The sequence below is a fragment of the Ursus americanus genome, chromosome 28 (genome assembly GCF_024610735.1).
Source record: "Ursus americanus isolate L20-20 chromosome 28, mUrsAme1.1.p, whole genome shotgun sequence".
Taxonomy (NCBI): Eukaryota; Metazoa; Chordata; class Mammalia; order Carnivora; family Ursidae; genus Ursus; species Ursus americanus.
Genome location: NC_142154.1, coordinates 20577421 through 20599762, shown reverse-complemented (window position 1 = coordinate 20599762; position 22342 = coordinate 20577421). Strand labels below are relative to the sequence as shown.

At 55.1% G+C, this 22342-nt stretch overlaps 1 protein-coding gene across 1 annotated transcript in view; it reads right to left on the bottom strand.

Moving 5' to 3' along the window:
* KLF13 (KLF transcription factor 13) overlaps positions 1-16891 on the bottom strand; it is a 50458-nt gene extending 33567 nt beyond the window's left edge. Inside the window, exon 1 of the mRNA XM_045795351.2 lies at positions 15801-16891. Coding sequence (XP_045651307.1) covers positions 15801-16392 — 592 coding nt within the window. The 5' untranslated portion in view covers positions 16393-16891. The remainder of the gene's footprint in view (positions 1-15800) is intronic.
* Positions 16892-22342: the final 5451 nt, after the last annotated feature.

The window sequence follows — 22342 nt, the reverse complement described above, 5'->3', positions numbered from 1 at the left end:
AAATTCTGAGCCACGGCCCATTTCTAGTGGCAATGGCCTGAAAATTCAGGTGAGGGCAGTGATGAAGACACTCAGGAGCCCATTCAGCTGACACCCCCAGACCTGCTGCAAATGACGGGTGAGACCAGGTGCCAGCCGGCCTCCAGGTGTAGACTGCTATCAGGACAGATCTGGGGGTGCCCCCATCTGCATGAGCAGGGCTGGGAGAGTAAGTCCTGCCCTCTGGAGCTGGAGTGAAGGGCTCTGGAGTGCACGGGCACCAGGCACTATCCTGAGGTAGTTGGGGAAGCGTTGCTGGGTGTTTGCCCAAAGGGCTTGGGGAGTGTCTTAGTTTGTTCAGTCTAGAACCAAATAGCACCAACGGGGTATCTTACAAACAGCAGAAATGTATTTCTCACAGTTCTAGGACAGGAAGTCCAAGATCAAGCCTCCAGTGTGGTCGGGCTCTGGGGAGGGCTCTCTTCCTGGTTCCTAGCTGGTGCCTTCTCACTGTGTCCTCACAAAGAAGAAGGGGCAAGGGAGCTCTCTGGAGTCTCTTTTATAAGGGCACTGATCCCATTTGTGAGGGCTCAGGACCTAATCACCTCCCCAAAGCCCCACCTCCAAATATCAACACATAGGGCATTAGAGTTTCAACCCAAGAATCTGGGGGGTGGGGGACACAAATATTCAAACAATAGCAGGGAGCATCCCCCAAGGTCAATGTCATCCCTGAGAGCCAGCCATTTGTGCCGCAAGTAGTTATTTAGTAGGCATGGGCCTTTTGCTCTGCTTGGTGTGACCTGTTTCACTGGGAGAAGGGAGACACACTATGACACAAAAATGCACCAAGAGGAAAAGGAGGTGCAGTGGGGGGTAACGGCAAGATATCTCTCCAAAGAAGAGAGAGTAAAGCAGGATGACCACAGGGAGCACCCCAGAGCTGGGCAGGGGCCCCAGAGGGGCAACTCTGCCCTCCAGAAAAACTGAAAAGGCAGACACCTAAGGCCCTTCCCAAGCTGATTCAGGAACCAGGAGACACCTATTCTGTGCCTGGGAGCCCAAGGTGCCCTTGGGTTTTCTACCTCAGGCCTTTGTAAGGCTCTGTCTGCCGTGGAGTTATAGCAGTCCAGAATCAGAACATCCAAAACCCAGAGGGCACGCTGAGCACCCAGGGCTGGCTGCTCTCAATAATGGGCAGTGTAAGCAGAAAAGTTTTCCAGGTCATTTCCTTGTGGCTGGAAATCGTCCTCTAACATAGGAAACCCCATCTGCACTCCTGTGGCCCAGGATAAAGCAGACACAGGTGGGCACATGGCCCTGTGAGGGCCCCTGAGCGCTCAGGCCACCCAGAGGCTGAAGCGCCTCCCTGCTCTGGGCCCCACAGAAGGCTGGACACCCCTCCGGCCTCCTGGTCCTCCCCACGCCAGGAGCAGCCTGCAGGAATCTCTACTGGAGGCTGTGCCTGTCCAGCCTTTCCGCACAGACAGCTCTGGCTCTTGCCGCCCCACCCCTGGGGGAAGGACAGGGGGCGTGCCCGTCTCTGCATGCTGAAGGACAGCCAAACGGGGCCACCACAGACCATTTGTCCCCGGGGGATGTCGAGTGGACACCCGTTGCAGCTACAGCTGATATGCCTGAGCCAGAGGGTCTTGGGCAGGGCTGAGGGCTGTGCTCAGCTCAGGGGGTTCAGCACGGCCCTGTCACTCAGAGCAGGCAGGGGCACAGCCCAGCACATGAGCAGGGCACAGGAACAGCACGGCCCCCAGCGGCCTCTCCTGGCTGAGCAGAGGCGCCGGTCCATGGGGGGCTGGGGAGCCCCTGCACCCATCACTCACAAATATCCTCTGGAGCAGTGAGATGCCAGGAGACAGCAAGGCAGGCCACGCTGGGGCCCAGGTGTGATCTCAGAGCCGGGGCCCAGGTGTGATCTCAGAGCCGATGCCCTCAGCCCCTCTATTCATTCAAAATATTCATCTCAGACCACACAGGAAGCATCTCGATGCCAAACACACTCGCACGCAGATGAAAAGCAAGCAGGAAAGGGGTATGAAACTGCGGTGCGACAGCTGAGAAGCCAGCCTCAAGAACGCTTTTATGCTTCCCTTTAGGAAACAATTCTCCTATCTGCAAACATACAATTGCTGTCCCCCCAAAAAAAGAAAGGAAGGAAAGGGGGGAAAATCTACAGATGGCCCAAAGCTCATGAAAGCAGTGGCTCCTGCAAACAAGCAGCAGAACGCGTGCCCAGGAAAGTTATGAAAATAGCAAATATAAGTCCTGAGTGGGGTTCCCTGGCTGCGCGCCCCTGAGCTGCTGTGACAGCAGAGCAGAGCGCCCTCCACTCCAAGGAGCCGCGAGGAGTGTGGGGTGAAGCAAGTCTTCCAGCAAGCAGGATGTCTGCTGCTCCCGGGCTGCAGAGCGAGGCGGCCCGTTACCCAACTCCTCACGTCAGGGCGCCGGAGCCTCCCCAGGGGTGGGCAACTCCCGCCAAAGAGGGCGTGCTTCCAGAAGCCTCGCCAGAACACACCTGGACTCTCAGAAAATCCCTCCATGGACGTGGAGTCGCCCAGCAGGGCTGGCACAGCACTTGTCACCACGGAGGGAGAAGCCGCTAGCCCGCTGCCCATCTCTGCGGCTGCCCACCAGAACGGCTCTGGTCACCAGTGAGGGGTCTTTCACCTCAAGGTCCCAGTTCAGCGGCTTCTGTGCTTTAGAAAACGTCAGGCCAGGTACAGCTGGCTGGGGCCCAGGATGGCTCCGATCCCTGGTGACCAATGATGCTCACTGAGGGGGGCCGCCACTTCCTAGGCTGAGCGCAGCTCCCCCAGGCAGCAGGTCTCCATAGCAACAAGATGCTCCAGGAACCTCAGGGCTGCACTGGCTTTCTGTGGCCCCGCTCCTGCTCCGTCCTCCCACAGCCCGGGATGGGCATTTTCTGGACAGGGAGAGCGGAGGCTGGGACACATGGCTGAGGCCACACTGCCGGGGAGGCTCACCCCACACACGGTGCCAGAGGGTAGGGGCATTAGCTGGCACCTGCTTCAAAAAAGGAGTTCTAAATTATTGGTCGTTGTTGTTTTTCTCCAAAAGAGAAGGCAGCAAAAACGTTCACTCAGGTGGCGGTGAGCATCACCGCCCGGGGGTAAAGCTCTGCTCCAGCAGGTTAAACACACAGACACACACACACCACCCAGACGCATGCAAACCCCACCCGCACACAACACATTCACATGCCACACCACTCACGCACCTCCTACCGGGCGCCTGGGGCTCGAGCACACACCAGCCTCCTTTCCTCCGAGGTCAGCACGCCCCGACCTGCTTTCCACATAACAGCACTGGCCAGCTCAATCTGTTCTCACTCCAAAGCCCAGAGTCCTCAACAACATTCCATTTTGTCTCTCTGTTTAAATGACAAAGCATATCAGGCAAAAAGGACATTCTCTGATAAACGCCCCCCCCCCCCAGAGGCTCCAGAAGGAGCGCCGGGAAGCAGCAGGGAACAGCCGCAGCTGGGAGGAGAGCCGGCAAGCAGGGTGGAGCTCCAGGTCCAATGCCCAGACTGTTAGTTAGGACTTAACAAAGGGCACGGCGGCGCTGGGTTTTTGACAAACTCCCAAAAGGATTAGGGCTTTGGACTTCTAACACTTTTCAATACCAGTCTAATACCTTTAATTTGTGTCTTTTCTCCAACATTACAAAAAAAGTAAATTCTTCACCAAAAAAAGAAATCAAATTCTGCATACATCCTTGAAAAGTGTCCCTTACGAAGGGAGAAAGGATGACAAGGCTTCTCAGTGCCCAGGTAGGGAGGCTGCCCAGCACTTGACAGAAAAAAATCTGGAAAAGCTGAAAGGTACAGCGCATGAACCAGTAACACCAGAGAATCATCACAAAATAAATGCAACAAATAGAGACATTTCCTTCAGTTTTGGGTTGGGGGAACTCTCCGCCACAGTGATCTCAACAGCCCCTGCTGCAGGGAAAGGCTTTCGACACAGGTACACACCGGGCGTTGGCGGTGAAACCAGGAGGGAGGGGCCACAGGGCAGCCATGCCCAACCCAGCAAGAACTCAGCCTGTCGGTGTAGAGAGAAGGGAACCAAGGGGCCCTACGTTCCCACAATGAAGAAGGGACCCTGGATACAGGCCTGGGTGTTAACTGCAGAGCACCTGAAAGGACACGCCACCCCCCAGGGCCCTGCTTCACGGCAGGGCACTCCCGAGACAGCCAGCACTCCCCGAGACAGCCAGCCGGGTGGCAGGAGGCCCTACCTGTCCCCTCCAGCCCAAGCTACCTACATGGCAGTTACTGTTTAACAGCAAACACCAAAGCATCACCTTGTACCGAGGTGTAAAACTAGTTCTCACCTTGGCCTCCCAGGAGAATCCCGCATCCATCAGATGGAGAGAGCACTGCTTGGGCTCAGAAAGACTTATAAGTCTGTCAGATGGCTTCCAGAAGCTCCAGTTACGGGGATCCGAACACCCCAAGATAAAAGAGGCATCTCCCCCAAATTTTCCATGGACCTTAATCAACCTCAAAGCCAGTACAATCCTGGTGTGGTGTTTACATCAGTGCTCCCTGTGCCTGGGCCCCTTCCAGTGCTCCCCGGCCTACGGCCCAGCCAGCTGTCTGCAGTGGGGGCCCTTTGTGCCACCCCCGCCCTGCCTCACCACAGTTTAAAAGAAAACGTCAATGAATCACTAGAAGAAACATTCCTCCTATAAACGGAATATAAATGTTTATTAAGAAATTATAGTAACCGGGTCAGGCATTTTGGTATCTTAGTCACTCCAACTAATTAAAGAAAAAAAAAATCAAAACAGAACACCATCCCAGAAACTTGAGACAATGAGAACTATTTCCACAAGCACTTTGAGCCCCAGCTCTGCCAGTTGCCAAGGTGATCCAGTGTTTACCTCCCATTCTGTAGGAGGCGGCCGACTGCCCAGGAACAGCCCACCAGGCTACCACATTGGGAAGGGCTGCCAGGGCATCCCCAGAGGGTGTGAGGAGGAATCCACCCCATGGGGTCTCCCAGGCTAAGCCGGAGAGACAGCACCAAGGAGAGGTGTCTTCAGGAGCTCTCAAGCCCCTGGGGCCCTACTGCCCAGCACATCTCCTGCCTTAGTCCTCTGGGCTGGAAACCCCTGAAGGCAGATTTAAAATGTGCTTACATCCTGGGGTGCAAGGAATATGAGGAGAAGGGGGAGGGGGAGAAGGGGAGAGAGATGAACCGGGGGTAAGGGGAGGGAAAGGGAGAAGACATGGAAGGGGAAAGAAGGGACAGGTGGAGGAGGGGAAGGGGGAGAGGGGAGGGGAGGGGTAGGAGAAGGGGGAGGAGAAAGAGGAGGAGGAGAAGGGAAAGGAGAGAAGTGGAAAGAGGGAGAGGAAGACTAGGGAAAGGGAGGGGGGAGGAGGAAGGGGAAGGGGCAAGGGAGGGGGAGGAGGGAGAGTAAGACTAAGGAAAGGGAGGGGGAGGAGGAAGGAGAAGGGGGCAGGAGAAGATGGCAGAGGGAGAAGAGGAGGAGGGGAAGGGAGGAGGAGGAGGAAGGGAAGGGGACAGGAGGAGGGAGAGGAAGACTACAGAAAGGAAGGGGAAGGAAGGGGAAGGGAGCAGGAGAAGGGTAAGGAAAGTGAGGAAAGGAAGGGGAAGGGGACAGGAGAAGGGGGAGGAGGGAAGAAAGACTAGGGAAAGGGAGGGGGAGGAGGAAGATGGTAGAGGGAGGAGGCAGAGAGCATGAGAAGTGAGAGCACTCAGGGCTGCACACTTAGCTGGGTAGCTAAAGAGCTTCCGTTCACCTGGCCTCAGTCAGGCCCCCATACCAGGCTGTCTGCCCCAGCGGGAAAGGTCAAGGGCAGAATGGCTTGAGAAGGACTCCATCAGAGACCAGGAATGCACACCCTCCAACTTGGCTCCAGGGTCCCCACTCCACTCTGAAGGCCAGACCTGCCCAGTACACACTGCTCCTTCCTTCTGTGCTCTTGCAAGGCCCTGGCCTGAATGTGAAACAGCCCCACTGGGGGGTCACGGAGAAAAAGCCGTCCACTGAAGCCTGTGCCACCTGGCCAGACACCTTGTGACTGGCTTACTTCCAAAGGAACAATCTCCTGAGCTTTGGCAGGAGGCTGACAGTGCAGATGCGCGCGCGTGCGCGCGCACACGCGCACACACACACACACACACACACATAAATATCTGTCTTCTGAGGCCATGTGTAGTGCTGAATGTGGGACAGGAGGGCCTGGGTATGAGAAGGAGTTTAAGTGCTCAGTTCAGATGCAGGGAGACAAGTGAGATCAGGGAACAGGAAACGTAAGTGGAAGTTTTTAGAAGGCCAAAGTTAGTACACTTTAAAATGAGGCAACCCATCCAAAGCAAAATGCTAACATGTAACACCCACCAATCATCAGGGAAGGATAGCTTCAAATGGGAACCTAGAAGAAGCCAAGGCTGAATCTCCTGCGAGACCCAAAGGCCTGACTGTAACTGAGGACAGCCACCTCCATGCTCACCAACAGGGCAGCAGGATGCCCATGATGGCAGACGCTTGTTGGCCGGACCACAGACCCCGCACAAACAGGGCACCGCATAAAATGCTGAGACTACATTTCATCACCATAAAAGACAGCATCCTGCAAAGCCCCTCAGACCCTCGTGATAATCCCCTAATGCATAAGGCCAAGTAGCAAAGTAATTTTAGAAAGCAGGACATGCCATGCAAGCAGCCAAAAAGGGGTACTCTGGAAAAAACGAGGAAGCCTTGGGAAACTGCCCTTAGCAACACAGGGCTGCAAGGAGCCTGAGTCCCTTGTGGGTCCTCGCACAGTGCTGTGAGGGACCGCCTCCCCCACCACACCATTCAGAGATACAGATGGAAATCCAGGGTGTGAGGCCGCTGGAAGAGGCAGGCAATCTCCCTGAGGAATCAGAGGGGACCTGTGCATGGTGTCTCCAGGGCCTGAGTCCCCCCATCTGCCCTGCCAAGGCCATTCAACACACCTGCTAGGAGAGGACCAGGGGTGGAGACCTGGGGGCCACCAATGACCAGTGGACAAACCAGACACGGCTGGTCGGCTGGTCCGGGGGAATGCGGACAACAGGACGTAAGTCAGGGAAGCCCACTGCAGTGCTAACTAAGACAACAGAAAGACTGCTAAGGAGCTGGGCTGTCCAGCACTTGTTAAAATGGCAACTATGTAATTAGCTCACACTTACTATTTCTCTTTCATGAAAGTATGTTGAAGTTTGTTACTGGTAAGATGTCTGAGGTGTACCCAGGGTACCAATACCCAGTTTCCAGACCCTTCCCCTGATCCCAGACACAGTTTTGAACAACCAGCCCAGCTGATGGCCCAGGCAAAACATCACTGGGCAACAAGGACACACCTAGGTGCCTGGGCCCTGCTCCTCTCCCCTAAAGAGTGGAGCTCTAAGCTGATATATGCCTCTTCTGTTTCCTCTCTTTCCCAATACTTCCTTGCAGAAACCTCTACTCTTGATCTGCCAATAACTAACTTCTACCTCTAGCCCCAAACCAAGTTCCCTTTATCCCTGGTGTATGAACATCTATATCATTAAAAAGAGTTAAAGACAAGTGAAAAAGCTCAGAAACGGAGTTTACAGGGGTGGAAATTCCTCTCTAAATCATAGATCCTATGCATACTCAAGGAGAATGAGCTCAGGTCTACTTAACGCAAGAGTGTCAGGAAGCCCCAACGTGGGCCCTTGACCACAGGCCAAGCTGCCTGGCCATCACCTTGCTGATGTCCTTCCATGTCTCTATGGTGGTCCTGGGTGAGGGACAAGAAGCCTCCTGAGCTCCTCTGAGCCCACTTCATCTCCCCCCCATTCCCAAGCTTCCCTCCAATTGGCCAGTGTTTGCAGGAGACAGTATGTGCCAGGATTCCACTTTCAGAGGCTCCTGAGACAGAAGCCCAATGCAGGCACTGAGCCATGTGTTCTCCGGTGAGTGATTTTAATTTGGGCCCCCATTCCTTGCAAAGCTCTTCCATGATATACCCTGGGCTCTAGCTCCAGTTATGCCCTGTGCTCAGGTACCATGGGTCACCCACCCGTGCAGGGAAGGCCACGCCCCTGTGGCAGCAGTACAGGGACATTTAATCTGAGGCATCAAGCCTCAGCGCTCTTCCAAGCAGGTCACCTTGGGACAGACTGGCCAATCGCCACAGAGTGTGGCCAAGTTCCTGGTTAGCAAGTGTTTTTGTGTGATGAACCTCAAAAAAGGAGAACAATAAACAGACCCCCCCAACCTACCCCCCCCAAAAAAAAACCCACCTGTACCCTCTGTTCTGTTTGTCCAGAATGATGCTAGTTAAAACTAAAGACTGGCTAGTTGCTCCCACCATGCACACAACACCCAACAGCAAACAGTGACGATGCCCGGGCCCTGGGTCCCAAGAGGAACCGGCGGGGAGTCAGTGCTAGGGCACCAAAAGGGGCAAGGGCATCAGCAAGGCAGAGCTCCCCCCTGTCTGCTTACCACGGCTACTTTCAGCTGAAGGAACTCCATGCCTCCAAGAAGCCTGACTCGCACACAGCTGATCCACAGATGCTGGTAGATGGGGTTTAGGGTGACACTAAGATTGAACTGAATAAATGAACCAGAATCACAGGTCCCACATAAACATGTTCCAGGTTTGGATGCAACAATAAACAGGACAGTGTGTGTGTGTGTGTGTGTGTGTGTGTGTGTGTGTGTGTGTCTGTGTGTGTGTCTGTGTGTGTGTCTGTGTGTGTGTGTGTAGCCAAACAGCAGAGCTTTTGGTTGGGTGAGGATTTCTGTCATACATCAAGTGCCCAGTGTCAATCACTGCCAACAAAGTGAAAAGTTAGCATTCGAGTCTCCATCATATTGACCTAGAGCAGGGCCCAAGGCCTTCTGGGTTCAGGGTCCCACCCTGTGGGCCATTGCAGCCAAACCCCCAACACCCTCCCAGTCCCACCACAGCAGCTGCTTCCAAACTGCCAAGCTGGAGAGAACATGCCAAAGTTTAATTCCATTTTGATGGGAAGCTGACTTCTCAAGAAAATAATCCCATTTGGGGCTACAAAAGGGAAGTAAAACAGACTCAGGTGTGTGGACTTAGATCAATATTTGTTTTTTTCTGGAAAGCATGCTGAGACCCACCATGACCTTGAGGGTATCCACTGGCTGCAGGCTCTACCCAGGCCTGGGGGATGGGTCACGTATGGCCACAGAGCCAGGGTGCCAGTGGGCTAACTAAAAAAAAAAAAAAAAAACAGGCTATAAATACCATCTGGAAACATTTTCATTCAAAATAAAATTAGGGCGTGTTGTTTGTCTGGGAAGGGAGCACCTAAGACTTGGCCAAGCTATCCTTTGACTTTAAAAGGACTCCCAGTGGCAGGACCCAGAAATTCTAGCACTTGTCCAGTCAATGAAGTTGGAATAAGCAGCAGAAACCTACCAGGTGGACCAGATGGAAGGGAGTTGAATAAAGATGACCAGACACTGCCCCTGCACCAGCCAGGCACCCGGCTATACACACAGGCCCAGCAGCACCCCAACCCTCCAAAAACCCAGTCTCAAAGCGTCACTCTACTGCTTACTTATTATCAAGAGAAGAATGTCCCTTTATAGTGAAGAAACCTGGCAGACACCCCCTTAACCATGGACGTGATCCAGCAACCAGATAACTGGACATCACGTGTGCCCATGGTGGTGCATGGAAGTGCCCAACGTTACCTGTGTCATGTTTTTGACCAAAGCTGTTTAAGCTGCACCTAATCAGGGGGAAGCAACCAGACAAATCCAGACTGCGGGATATTCTACAAGACAACTGGTCTGGATCCCTAAAATGCCAATGCGACAAAAGGCCACAAGAGAAGGGACTGTTCCAGACTACAGGAAACTAGAGACAGGCCAACCAAATGCCATGTGTGATTAACTGGATCCTGCATCCTATAAGGGACATTTTGGGAATCATTAGGGAAACTGAATATGGACTGTATGTTACATAACACATACTATTTAAAGAAAGAGGAGAGACAGGGAAGGGACAAAATACAGTACTTGGAGGAAAAAAGGAGGAAAGGAAAAAAGGATAAAAAAAAAGTGTGACACAATATTTAACTGATGAGTCTAGGAGAACGTACGAGTGTTCACTGTATTTCAGAACAAGAATTTGTAACAGGGGGAGCAGTGTGCTGGGGACACTCAGGCTTCTAATACCATGAGACACCACCCACCTGTCACGCCCCAAAACACAGGTCCAGACAGGAGTCGCAGTCAGACACAGCAGGTATACCCGAACTCAGCAGTGTGGCTGGCCAGGCACAAACCTTGGCTCCCCCCTCATTTGCTGTGTGACCTTGGGCAGATTTCTCAACCCATCTGAGCCTTGGCATCCTGATTTGAAGACTAGTAACAATAATAGTGCCTATTTCATAGGGTCCTTGTGAAGATTAAACAGCTTACTGGAGACAAATGCAAACAGAACCATGCCTGCCCCTAGCAAGCAGTCTACAAGTATTAGATACCACTGTGAGAGCTGAGTGTCTCATTCTAGAAGTTTTCACTTCAGAAGTAGTTTAACTGCTTTCTTAAAGCACAAACCAGACACACTTTAACAGTGTCCTAGTACCTCGAGATCACTGTTATAAAATGCCAGTTATGACAGAATGCAGGCCTCAGGGACGACTGGGGAGGACGACACACCCCTCCACTAACAGCCCCACATTTGTTCCAGTGCTCTTTGGTTTTGTTGGGTTTCTTGAGTGGTATATTTAAGTACACATGCATATACAGATGCATACATATTAATAACTTGGTTTCTTTCCTTCCTTGCTTGTAGCTAGGTATCAACACATCTCCCCCTTCCCCTTTCAATTTGCTATGTCTAGGAACCCAACAACCAACTGGGTTCAGAGTAAGGTCAGAGCCAACAGGCCCGAACCGTGTCTGGGCTGCCGTGAGCTCGGTTCAGTGAGTGGACTTCAGAGCACCTACTCTGCAGGGGCAGGGCCCCACCTCTGTTGTGTTCCACATTTGAAGCCCCACGCACAGGACCTCTGGTTAAGTGAAGCATGGTGCTATCAGCTTGTTCACACAGGAGGGGCTCCAGCCCTCTTTTAGCTAGGGAAGGGAAAGTTTCAAAAGGCATCACACCAGCCTCCTGCCCAGTGCCAACAAGCCAGGAGGCACAGGGGTGGGGTGGGGGGGCAGGGTGCACACACCTAACTGCTGGAGGGGCTGAGCCCTCACCCAGGGCTGGGCCACAGGGTAAGCCAAGTAAAGATGATGGGAGGTCATGAGGCATGAGAGAGTAATGGTGGTTTCTTAGTGTTGTTTTAAATGTTCTCAATATGATGATCTCACACGTGCAAAAGGAGAACTAGGAGAAGTTTTTTTTGTTTGTTTGTTTTGTTTTTGTTTTTTTTTTTTAAAGGGCAGCAAACACTGCAGGAACCTCAGTACTGGGGAGACCAAGACCTCCATCTATTTCCTTTAAAAACATAATGTGCTATTTCCTTTAAAAACATAATGTGTCTTTTCAGTCAACATAGTAGCTCCACAGTGCATTGAAATGCTGTCTACACTACAGTCAGTAACACGGCCAGAGCTCGATCTTACAGAAACGCCAGCTTCTCTGCTCCAAGACCGACACCAGGGTCCACTGCTGCAGGCATGAAACAATAAAAAACGGGAAAGGCAACGTAGCTATCTTTCCAACAGGTGAAAGGACCAACAAATTAACGTATAGCACAGCTACACGGCCACACATTGGAGTACCACACAGCCAGGACAAAGAACGAAGGTGCCTCGTTAAACAAGCACATAAGAGAAGCTGGGGGGAGAACGTACTGGCTACGATCCTGCATGTTTATTTTTCAAATGTCAGTGTGGATGCACACACATGCATGATGCAAATCCATTAAAAGGGTCTGGAAAGGGACACACCAACATGAGCTGATGGTGGTTAGCCAGAGGAGGGGAAGGCTAGCACATTCTGTCTACACGCTTCTGCACTGTTTGAAGAATTTCACAACCAGGCCCACTGGCAGCCTGGGACCATAAGGGAGCAGGGACGGGAACTGCCAGCCTGGATGTATCCTGAACAAAGTGCTGGCTTGCTGCCAGCCTGGCTTTGCCCTTGGTGAAGGCAATCCCAGCTGCCCACTCTGCACTCAACAGGCTGCCGGTCTGAGGAAACTGCGCAGGAGGGCACCTGAGAGGGCTCCAGAAGAGCAGTGTGGCTGGAAACCAGGGTCTGCAGCCAGAGTTTGTGTTGGAGGAAGGAGCCTAAATACCCTGCCCCAATAATCTCATTCATGATCAAATCCCTTATTCGGTGGCTCAAGATAAACTTCAAACTAACCCCACCCAAATTATTACAGGAAATGGCTGAGAGAATGCAATCTTACTCTACTTCCACCCTCCACCCCAAAGAGGGCCAGATGACCAGGGATGTGTCTATCTTGAGGTCGGCAGGAGGGAAGAGCTGTGCACACCACAGTGCCCTCCCTTTCCAGCCAGGCCCCCAGAGTTGCTGAAATGGACCCAGCCCAGGCAGCTAGCAACTGGATGTTTTAGCTCCCGGTGCTGCAGGGAAAACAGGGCACAGAGGCATTCTGAAAACAATTCTTTGTGGGAACAAATAGGGAGGAATGTATTCAAGGCGTCTCTGCCAAGAAAGGCTGAGTGACCATTCTGCTGGGGGCCTGCCAAGCCCCACCACTCCAGACAACAAGTAGGAATCTCCAGGTGAAGTCCCTGGCCAGTTCAGGGGGAAGATCTGCCCTCAGAGGACCCTAGGCATTTCCTTCTGAAAGTCCTGAATGTTCACATCAAAGCCCTTCAGCCTCCAAGAAAATATGTTCCTGGTCTTGCTACTCCCCAAGGCAAGACAGCAAATTCCCAGATCTGGACTGGGAAGGTCTGACTAGCCAAATAAGTGGCTTAAAAAAAAGAAAAAAAAAAAAAGTGGGTTGAGTTGCAAAAACGTTAGCGTCTTTGTTTCATCACGTGTTTGCTATAACATCAACAATTACCTAAATGTGACAGGGTAATCAGTCCCCAGGAGACTGGCACACAACTAACCAGGACAGGCAAGCTCTTTTGCATTCAGTCCGACAGGGAGTGGGGGTGAGAGATCACAGCAGAGTCAGGGAAGGCCAGGTTTCCACAGAGTCAAGGCTGAGCCTTATACTTCCCAAAGGGCTCTCAAACTCACAGCCTCGTTTCCCACAGATTTTCCACGTGGTCAGGGGAGACATCACCAAGCTGCAGGGAGGTCTGGGAACCCGTCCTTGGCCACAGGGCTAAACAGAGCAAGCCATGAACTGCCCTCTTGGCTAGAGTGTTTTTGATATTCACCCCCTACCATGAAATCGCTATGGGTGAGTGGGGTGGTGGTGGTGGCCGCTCACAGTGAAGTAAAAGGCATGGCATGACCTGAACCACTGCTGTAAGGGACCCCCCAGAAAGCTGCTGGAAGCCCACAAACCAAACCACAGCTATCTCAGAACCAAGGTCTGCTGCTCAGGTCTTCCCAGGGTAGCCTGGCCTCTCAGTCACCGCTGTGGCCTGTGGGCTACCCCTGTCTCCTCTATGAACACCAGATAATTATGTTCTGCACACCTGGGCACAGGCTGGAAATGGGCTCCCCAGAGGCTAAACCAGACACCCTCCAGAGGCAGGTTCCTGGTTCATAATCAGATTCACCTGGGGCACCACTTAAAACTGTGTGTTCCGTGGAAGGTCAGTATCTGGGACCCGGAAATCTACATTTCCAAGGGCCCCAAAGGAACCCCGTACACTCCTGAGGACTCGGAGGTCTACATCTGCTCTGGAGGTAGGGCACACCTGGAGAGCAAGGCCCGCTCCCTGCTCTTAGACCCAGCACACTGCAGCCAGTGTGGGTTTCATCTTCTTCTGCCTGCTTAGGGTTTCAAAGCACCCCAGAGAGACTGGGTTCCACCCCACTGGGGGAGGCCCGGGTTGCCATCGCCTCTGCTCATCCTCTAGCCAAGGGATCTGCTCAGGGACACTAGAGCCTGAATGAGGGACCCAGCTAACTCACAAGCTATCCTCCAGCGCAGGCCCCCATCCAAACCTGCCCCGCCCAGGACAGAGCCCCACCCCTCAGCCAGCCCCTCCGCAATTCTGGAACCCCACTAGCCCGCTGGAAGGCCAAAGTGAAAGAGGCTGCGAAGTTTCCAATCCTTAAATTACCGGGTACGGGCCTCGCCCCCCAACGCGGTCCTCGAGCCACGCCCCACGCAATGCCCCCGCCCCCGTAATCTGGGTGCTCCAGGATCCCACCTTAGTTTGGCCCCTCCTCCATGGCCACGCCCACCCTTGCTGTAACGTTCCCAAGCTGAACCAACAGCCCTACACTAACCCCACCCTCTATCTCGGTCCACACACCCTTAATTCTGACTCAGAATGAGTAGAAATGGCTCCGCCTTCACCCTCGACCCCACCACCAGCCACGTGATCTGGGGCGCCCACAGCAAGGGACCAAAACCGCGGGGGCAGCCTCCGAGGTAAAGGTCTGTCTGAAATCCGCCCGCCTTGACACCTGCAGACCTCGGGACATTTCAGTTCCAAATTTACCAGGAGAAGGGGGTCTTTCACTCCAGGGTCTTGAGGACTGCAGTTTTTAAGCCAGTCTTTTAACCAGTTTCTGTACTGTTTTATAAATGTGAAGTCTAAATCGCTGGTAACAAGCTAACTGTATTTATACGGGTTTTTAACCTGCTCCAAATGCGGAAGAATTAAGTGTAACAGAAGAATTAGCGTGAGCCCAGGAAAAATACACAGTTCTTTAAACCAAACTGGGACAGAAAGGTTGCATCCCACCTTTGTGTTTAAAAAAACGAAAAACAATCAAAGACGAGGTCCCGGGCCCGTGGGAAGGCGAGGGCAGCCCGGGTCGCGGGTCAGGCGATGGTCTTCTGAAACCGACACCCCCGTGCAGGTGCCGCCCGCACGCATCCGGCACCCGGCAGGTGAGAGCAGGGCCGAGGACAGGGCGGCGCGGAGGAATGGGCTGTGGACTGCGAGCTCCTTTCTGGAGAAAGCGCCCCCAGGCCGAGGAGCCCCCTCGGGTCGGGCGCGCCCCCGCTGGCCGGATGGGCGGGGCTCCCACAAAGAGCCTCGGGCCGAGGCCCCGGACCGCCCCCCGCGTCGGCCGCTGCTGGCTCCGGTTTCGACAAATTAAACCTTAGGGCGCTGGAAAAATTACAGGAAGAGGAGAGCGAAGAATGTGCCGAGTGGCTGGAGGGAGCCCTGTCCCCGCGTGAACTTCGCCCGCCGCTCGCCCGGGCCGGGCCGGGCGGGTCCCTCCCCTCCCGAGCGCGCGCTTGGCCGGCGGGGGAGGGGCCGGCAGGGGAGGGGCCAGGACGAGGACACCCCCCCTCCCCCGCGGCCCCCAGGCGCCCCCGCCGCCCATCTCCAGGAGCAGCACGCGAGGCCCCCACCCGACTCGCCCGCACCTGCCCGCGCCGCCCCCCGGCCCCCGCGGGGTCTACGCCCGCAGCCCAGATGACGACATCCGCCCCCGCGGCCCCGCCCGAGAGTGCCCAGGGAGGGGGCGTGCCCGGCGGGGGCGCGGTCGCCCAGCGGGCGCCGGCTCCCAGATCCCGGACCCGCCTCGCTCTGCGCGCGGGGCCGACCACAGGACCGTGTGGCGGGGGAAGGGACGAGGCCCCGACAGTTCCCGGCCCGACCGCCCCTCGCGCCCCGCCGGCAGCTCCGGGGGCGTGGCCCGGTGGCTTGCGCTGTCCCCGTCCGCGCGCTCGGGGCGCCCGGGCGGCCCTACTGACCTGTGTGAGTTCTCAGGTGCGCCTTGAGGTGCGAGGATTTCCCGTAAACTTTCTCGCAGCCCGCGTAGTGGCACTTGTGCTTTCTCTGCGGGGACTCGAGGTCGGCGCGACTTCGGCCCCGCCGGCCCCTTTGTCTGAGGCCGGGTTCGCCGCTCCCCGCGGGCCCTGGCTCCCGCTCCGGCTCCAGCCCTGCCTCGAGCTCGGCCTCGGGCTCGCTCCACGCGGGGCTGAGGGGCGCGGCCGCCGCACCTTCGCCGCTGGGGCAGGCGGGCTCGGGGGCGGGTGGCGGCGCAGGCGGCAGGCGGCAGGGGGTCCTCGCCTTCCGGGCCGCGGCGCCCTCTCTGCGCTCCGCCGGGGCGGGTGCCGGCGCTTGCTGGTTGAGGTCCGCTAAGATCCGCGCCACCACGAAGAGCGAGGCACTGTCCTTGCCGTCGCGGCGCTCCTCGACGCGGGGCAGCGTGGCGGAGACAGCGGCGGCCGCGCCCTCGGGTCCGGGCTCCGGCCCCTCCCGCGGCCCGTGCACGACCGCGCGGCTAGACATGGACACGAGGCACTCGGCGGCGAAGTGGTCCACATAGGCGGCGGCTGCCATGCTGCGGGCTCCGGCCGGCGGGCCGGCGGCACTGCTAGTCGCTGCGAGTCGTCAGCGGCGCATCCGCACCCACGGCCTCCCGAGAGCGGGCGGGGGGCGGGGGCGCGGCGCGCCCTCTCCGCGGGCTGGGCTGGGCGCGCAGCCGCCTCTGCCGTCACCCGCGCGGCTCCGCGTCCGCGAGGCGCCCGCCCGGCCGGGCACCAAAAAGTGAGCGCATGGGGGGGCGCGGGCCAGTGGGGTCCCCGCGCAGCGTCAGGGGCGGCCTGTCCTAAGGATGCCGAGCAGCGACGTTAGGGACTACCTCGCCAAGTCGCGGCCGCAGCCTCGCCGCGCATTGTGGCAGGCGGGACAGCCGCCGTGCGCGCCGCGGTTCGGTGTGGGCGGCCCGGCCCCGGGGGTGGGCGGGGCCGGGGCCACATCTGGCCCCGACGTCAGCCCCCAGCCACATCCTGGCGGCACAGGTTACAGGCGGCGGCGGCCACGGGGAACTGCGCGCGCGGAGGGGGCGGGGATCCCAGAGCGCGCATCGTCAGGATAGAGCGGTCGCGCGCCCGCGTCTGAGGAGGGGGCGTGGCCTAGGACAGGGGCGGGCGCCGTTGGTTCGTAGGTAGGCGGTCGGACCAATCCAGACGGCCAGGGGGGCCGACCCGGCCTTGGGGCCTGCGCGCGCCAATGGGCGTGCCCTCTTGGCCGGCGGGAGGAGGAGCGGAAATTTGAGCCGGGAGCCGGGCACGCTGACGCAGGACGTCCGAGGGCGGCGGGCCGGGGCGTGGCTGCGCCGGGACCGCTCCCCACCCCACCCCACCCCCGTAGCAGCGGGGAGCCCGCGGGGCATTTTCCTGCTAGGGCTTCAGTACGGTGACAGCCTCGAACCCCGGAGTGGAAGGGAGCGCTCGGGAGGGCGCCCCTTTGTGCCTCCATCTCCGCCTGCGAGGGGCGCCAGGGATGGGTGCGCCTCGGCGGGGCTCGCCTCCGCTTCTCTCTTTCCTTCCAGAGCAACGTTTGCACGGCGAGGAGGAGTGTCCGCTCCGGCTGGGCGCGGGGCTGCCGGCCTGGCCTAGGGGCGGAACAACCCCCCGTGCACCCCGCCGCAGCAGGGTTCCTAGGTGGCAGCGCCTCGAGGCGCAGGCCACTCGCCCCCTCCATGCTCCCTCTGCTGAGCTCCGGGCCTCGGTGCGGCCCGGCTGGGAGCGAGGTCACGGGTGGGGCGGGGCCGCTCCCGCAGGAAGGACCGCTGCTTCCCCGACTGGCCCCGGGAAGCCGGGGACCCGGCGGGGATCGCGCTGCCGGTGAGCCTGTCAGCGGGAGTCGGACTGGCCCCGGGCTGGTGGTTAACCTGGCAACATGGGTGACGTGCCCACCGCGTCCTGTGCTTGCCGGAGTAAACTACGTGCTGGTGCAGCCTGCGCTGCTGTTCAGGGAACGCGGGGCCCCTTCCTCCTCCCCGCCCGAGGCCTGCTGCCAACTTCTCTAGGCTGCCCCTCTCCCACCGCGGTGGGGAAGGCTTCAAACGCCACCAGCTGCGAGGACCCCGCCCACCGCGCCCCACCCACTCACCCACCCACTGTCTGGGCCTCCCGAAGGAAATACTCCGCTGCGCCCAGTCCGCGTACTCCTTGCCCTGGCCCTGCCAACTTGCCCCTGACTCTCACCGGCGCCCTCACCATCATCGCCTTGACTCCACCATCCTTCTACAGTCCTAGGCCATCGCTGGGGAGGCCACTACATAACTTCCCACTGCCTCAGAATCAAGCACCGCAAGCCCCTTTCCGGACCCTAGCCTCCAGCCCCTGAACAGGAAGACTGAGGCCTGGGACTGCAGCCCCTGGGTGGTTTGCCTTAATGGATGGTTTGCACGTGTCTGCCAACCGCGAAGGGAGCCTGCTCGGTGAAGGCAGCCCAGGCGCTCCAACCCTGCAGATCTGAGAAGAGGGCTGGGTGAGGGAGGTCATCCTGCACACAAGATTAAGAGTGGCCATTTCTCACCAAATTAATTTGAGGCCTGGTTAGAAAAAACGTCTTTCTAGGTAACAAAGAAGGAACTGAGAGAGACGTTCTCCTTTGCACGCTAAACAGTAAAGTGGCATGGATGATTGGCTGCCCTGGGTGTCTGTAACTGAAATCCTAAACTTCCTTCTCACTGATCAAGTTGGAGCCCTCTGGGAAGACTACAAGAATGCTTCCCTGGGTGGGCCCTGTAAGGGCCATCTGGGTCAGGTCCCTCTAAGAGGGTCTCCTGGCAGGAAGAAATCATTCTGTAGGGCAGATTGTGTTGATGACATTTAAGAGATTTGTGTTCTGACCAAATAATGATTCAGAATGTTCTTGTAGTCCCACCACATGCCACAATCAGTCACTTCATTAAGATGGAGCTGGCCCTACACCTACTTGCCAGCACCCATCCCCTCTCTATTCCCCTCCAGCCGGGGTGGGGGTTTCTGCCCCAGTCTTTGAGATACCACATCTCTTGGCTTTCTCCATGACCCCTGCTGTGATACCCCCCCCCCACACACACACCACGTGCACTCACACTGGCCATCCTCCTACAAGTATGCAGTATTCTAGGCATTGGGCCACAGCCATGGACAAGACACCTGCCCTGGGTGAGGGGAGGCCAGCCTGGGTCAAGGGTCCTCTGCATTGCCACACACCCCACCTCCATCCACAGCACTAGGCCTCTCCGTGAGTGCTGAGTGCAGTCTCCCTAAGGGTTTCATCTGTGCCCTGTGTCATTCCAGATGCAAAATTCAGCCTCTTGGCTGATTTCTTACCCGTTTGATGATTGTTCACTGAAAGCCTCAGACCCCGCAGCCTTTACCATGTAGAAGTATGTTCCAGTATCCAGAGTTCATTTTTCTTCCCCAGAGCTGTGAGTCGATGCTTTTCTTGCTAAATAGGGTTCTGACAGAGGTAGCTCATTGTATATACGAGGGTGAGTGGAGATCAAATGTCATATGGAAGGAACAGAATATGCAAAAGCAGAGTAGGGAAGATCATATGAGAACAAGTAGATGGAGATGTATCTGGGGAGAGTAAAGAGGTCCAAGACTGAAAAGGTGGCTGGGGTTTCTGGTAAAGGTGGTGGGCTGATTCTAATTTCTGGAGCCTCCTGAAACAGCAGTAAGCTTGTTTGTTGTAAGACAGAAATTGCCAAGGATGGGGAGAGCAAGGGAGGAAGTAACAACACAATTGAGACTACAATACTTAGCAGACTGGAGAAAATGAAATTCTGAAATGATAGGCAGGAACAAAGCTTGGTATCTCCAGAGGGTTCATGAATGGGTAGCCCTAGGTATCTCTGGACATGAGTGTGAATGAGAGGCTAACCTAAGAATAAGCTGGAAAGCCTGGCTAAGAAGCAATGAGTTGCCCAGATCCCCTCCCTAATTCTGCACAGCCTTCTGCATCCTGACGAAAGACTGGATGGTTATTATCTAAAGAAGGTATAAGGGAGCATCTTGGGTTGGGAGACACCAAGCCCAATTGACAGCAGAGGTGTCATAGTGGAACACAGAGATTAAATGAACCTATAGATACGGGATGCTGAGACCAACCCCTGTCCCCTTTTTGGCATTTCAGATTGCAGGAGCCAGGAGACAAAAGGTCTTTTCTGGGGCATCAGACCAGGCCAAGGGAAATACCTAAACTTTTTGACTTCTGTGGTTGCCCAACTAAGCCAGATCACCCAAAGGAAAGGTCGCTGTTAATGAGCCCCATGCATGTGTACAGGGCTTCTGATCAGTCCTTCACAAGCAGCCAAAGATGACCTGGCATCTCAGGAAAGCCTTGTGTCATGAAATCTAAAGCCCCAGTGGATTTTTTTTAAAGCAACTTGGAAGAAACAGACTATACAGAGAGAAGTCCACACCAACATAACTACTAACAATGTCATCAGAGAAATTAAGATATTGCAACCCATGAAAGCAGGACACATATAAAGAAACATTCAGAGAACAAACATAGCTCTTGGAAGTTTAAAATAAGATAGCAGAAAGGAAAAAACCCTCAAAAGGAAAAATGGAAGATAAAGTTGAGGGAATCCCTATGAAAGAGAATAAGGGGTGCCTGGGTGGCGCAGTTCATTGAGCATCTGACTCTTGATTTCCACCCAGGTCATGATCTCAGGGTCCTGGGATAGGCCTTGGGTCAGGCTCTGCACTCAGCATGAAATCTGCTTGTCCCTCTCCCTCTGCTCCTTCCCCGCTTGTGTTCTTTCTTTCTCCCTCTAAAATAAATAAAAAAATTTTTAAAAAGTAGAATAAAAAAGAACGCCAAAATGGGAAATAGAGAAAAAAAATAGAGAACCACCCAGAAAGTCCATTGATCAAATAATAGGAACCCCGAATGAATGATCAGAAAAAACACGGGGGTGGGTGGAGTCATCAATGAATTAATCCAAGAAAAGTCTCCACTACTGAAGAATGTGTGTTGAAAGGGCCCACAGGGAGCCCAGTACATTGGGGAAAAAATAGCCCTACCCTAAAGCAGATTGCTGTTGGAGTTAAGAATAATGGGGACAAAAAGTGTCCTGACAATAGAAGCAGGTCACATCGGGATTGTCAAGAGTCAGAATGGCTGTGGGCTTCTCCACAGCCACAAGTAGAATCTAGAAAGCAAGAAGCAAAGCCTTGGGAAATCTAAAACTATTTTCCCATCTTCACCCTGAGTACAAACCAAAGTTTTAGATGCACAGGGTCTCACAAAATTTACCTTCCATGCATCCTTTCTCATGGTAGGAAGTTACCAGAGATAATGCTTCCAAAATGAGGAGTTCTATCAACAAAGAGGGAGGCATGTAGTCCAGGAAGCACTCTACATGGGAGGGAGGGCAGAGGCACAGAGGGTGACCAGATGAAGATGGAGCAGGTCAGAGGCTCTGGGGACACCTCTTCACAAGGTAAGATAGATAGAATCCCTGTATCAGTCAAGAGAGGCTGGGCCACCCTGCAGAACAAGCAACCTGCAGATCTCAAAGGTTCATTTTTGGCCATGCCCCGAGTCCATAGGAAGGCACCCGGGGACAAGCAGTTTGATGGAGCAGCTCGTTTAGAACGTGCTGGTCATGGTGGCAGAGGGACAGTGAGAGCACTGACCCAGAGTTGTCACTCATGCCTTCTTTCCCACACCTAAAATCTACTTTCCCCCTCCCCAAGTGGGCCTGCCCTACTTTCATGAGCCTTTTAAACCTGGATCTACAGGCCAGGAACAGAGAGATCCGAGACTGAAGGATGACAGGGATTTGAGGCAAGAGAGACTCTGCAGTGTCCAGTTCCAGCTCCAGGACCTCTGTAGGAGGCTCGGTGGTCTCTTCATGTGTGGCTGGCTCATACGGTTCTTTTTCGTCTAGAAACCTATGACCTAAAGATAAGTTGTCTGTGCCCCCCACCCCCACCCCACTCCTAGCTCCAAGGCACAATCCCAATGCACAGTGGTAGAAAGGGACAGAACAACACAACAAACACCCTGATTCCGAAAGCAGAGGAGGGGGAGAGTTCCAGTAAACAGTGTCCACATCAAACCTAAAATCCTGCTTGGCAGGAATTTTCCCCCACCCAGGAGTGAGGATATTCCTGGAATCATCCCAATCCTGCTGCCTGGGAAGGCCTGGCCAATGCATTGTTCTTTGGAGTCTTGCTTCACCCTTGGGGGTTCTTTCTTCACCATCATCTTCCTTATCTGCACGGATGGGGGTGGGCATTGGGAATACACCCTCCTTGGAAGCTTGGCAATTCCCAGCCCATTTCCATCTGTAGAAGGGTGGAGATTAAGGGTACTCGTAAACCCCAGCCACAATCTCTATTAGTCCTTGTATGTAGTTTCTTTGGCACTGCTAGTTTTTCTCAAAAATTTAGTTAACGTCTCTTTTTATTCTTAAATAATTATACTTTCAGAATATTTTCAATAGGACATTGACGTAAACATGGGGACAACAATAAATATAGTCTATGCC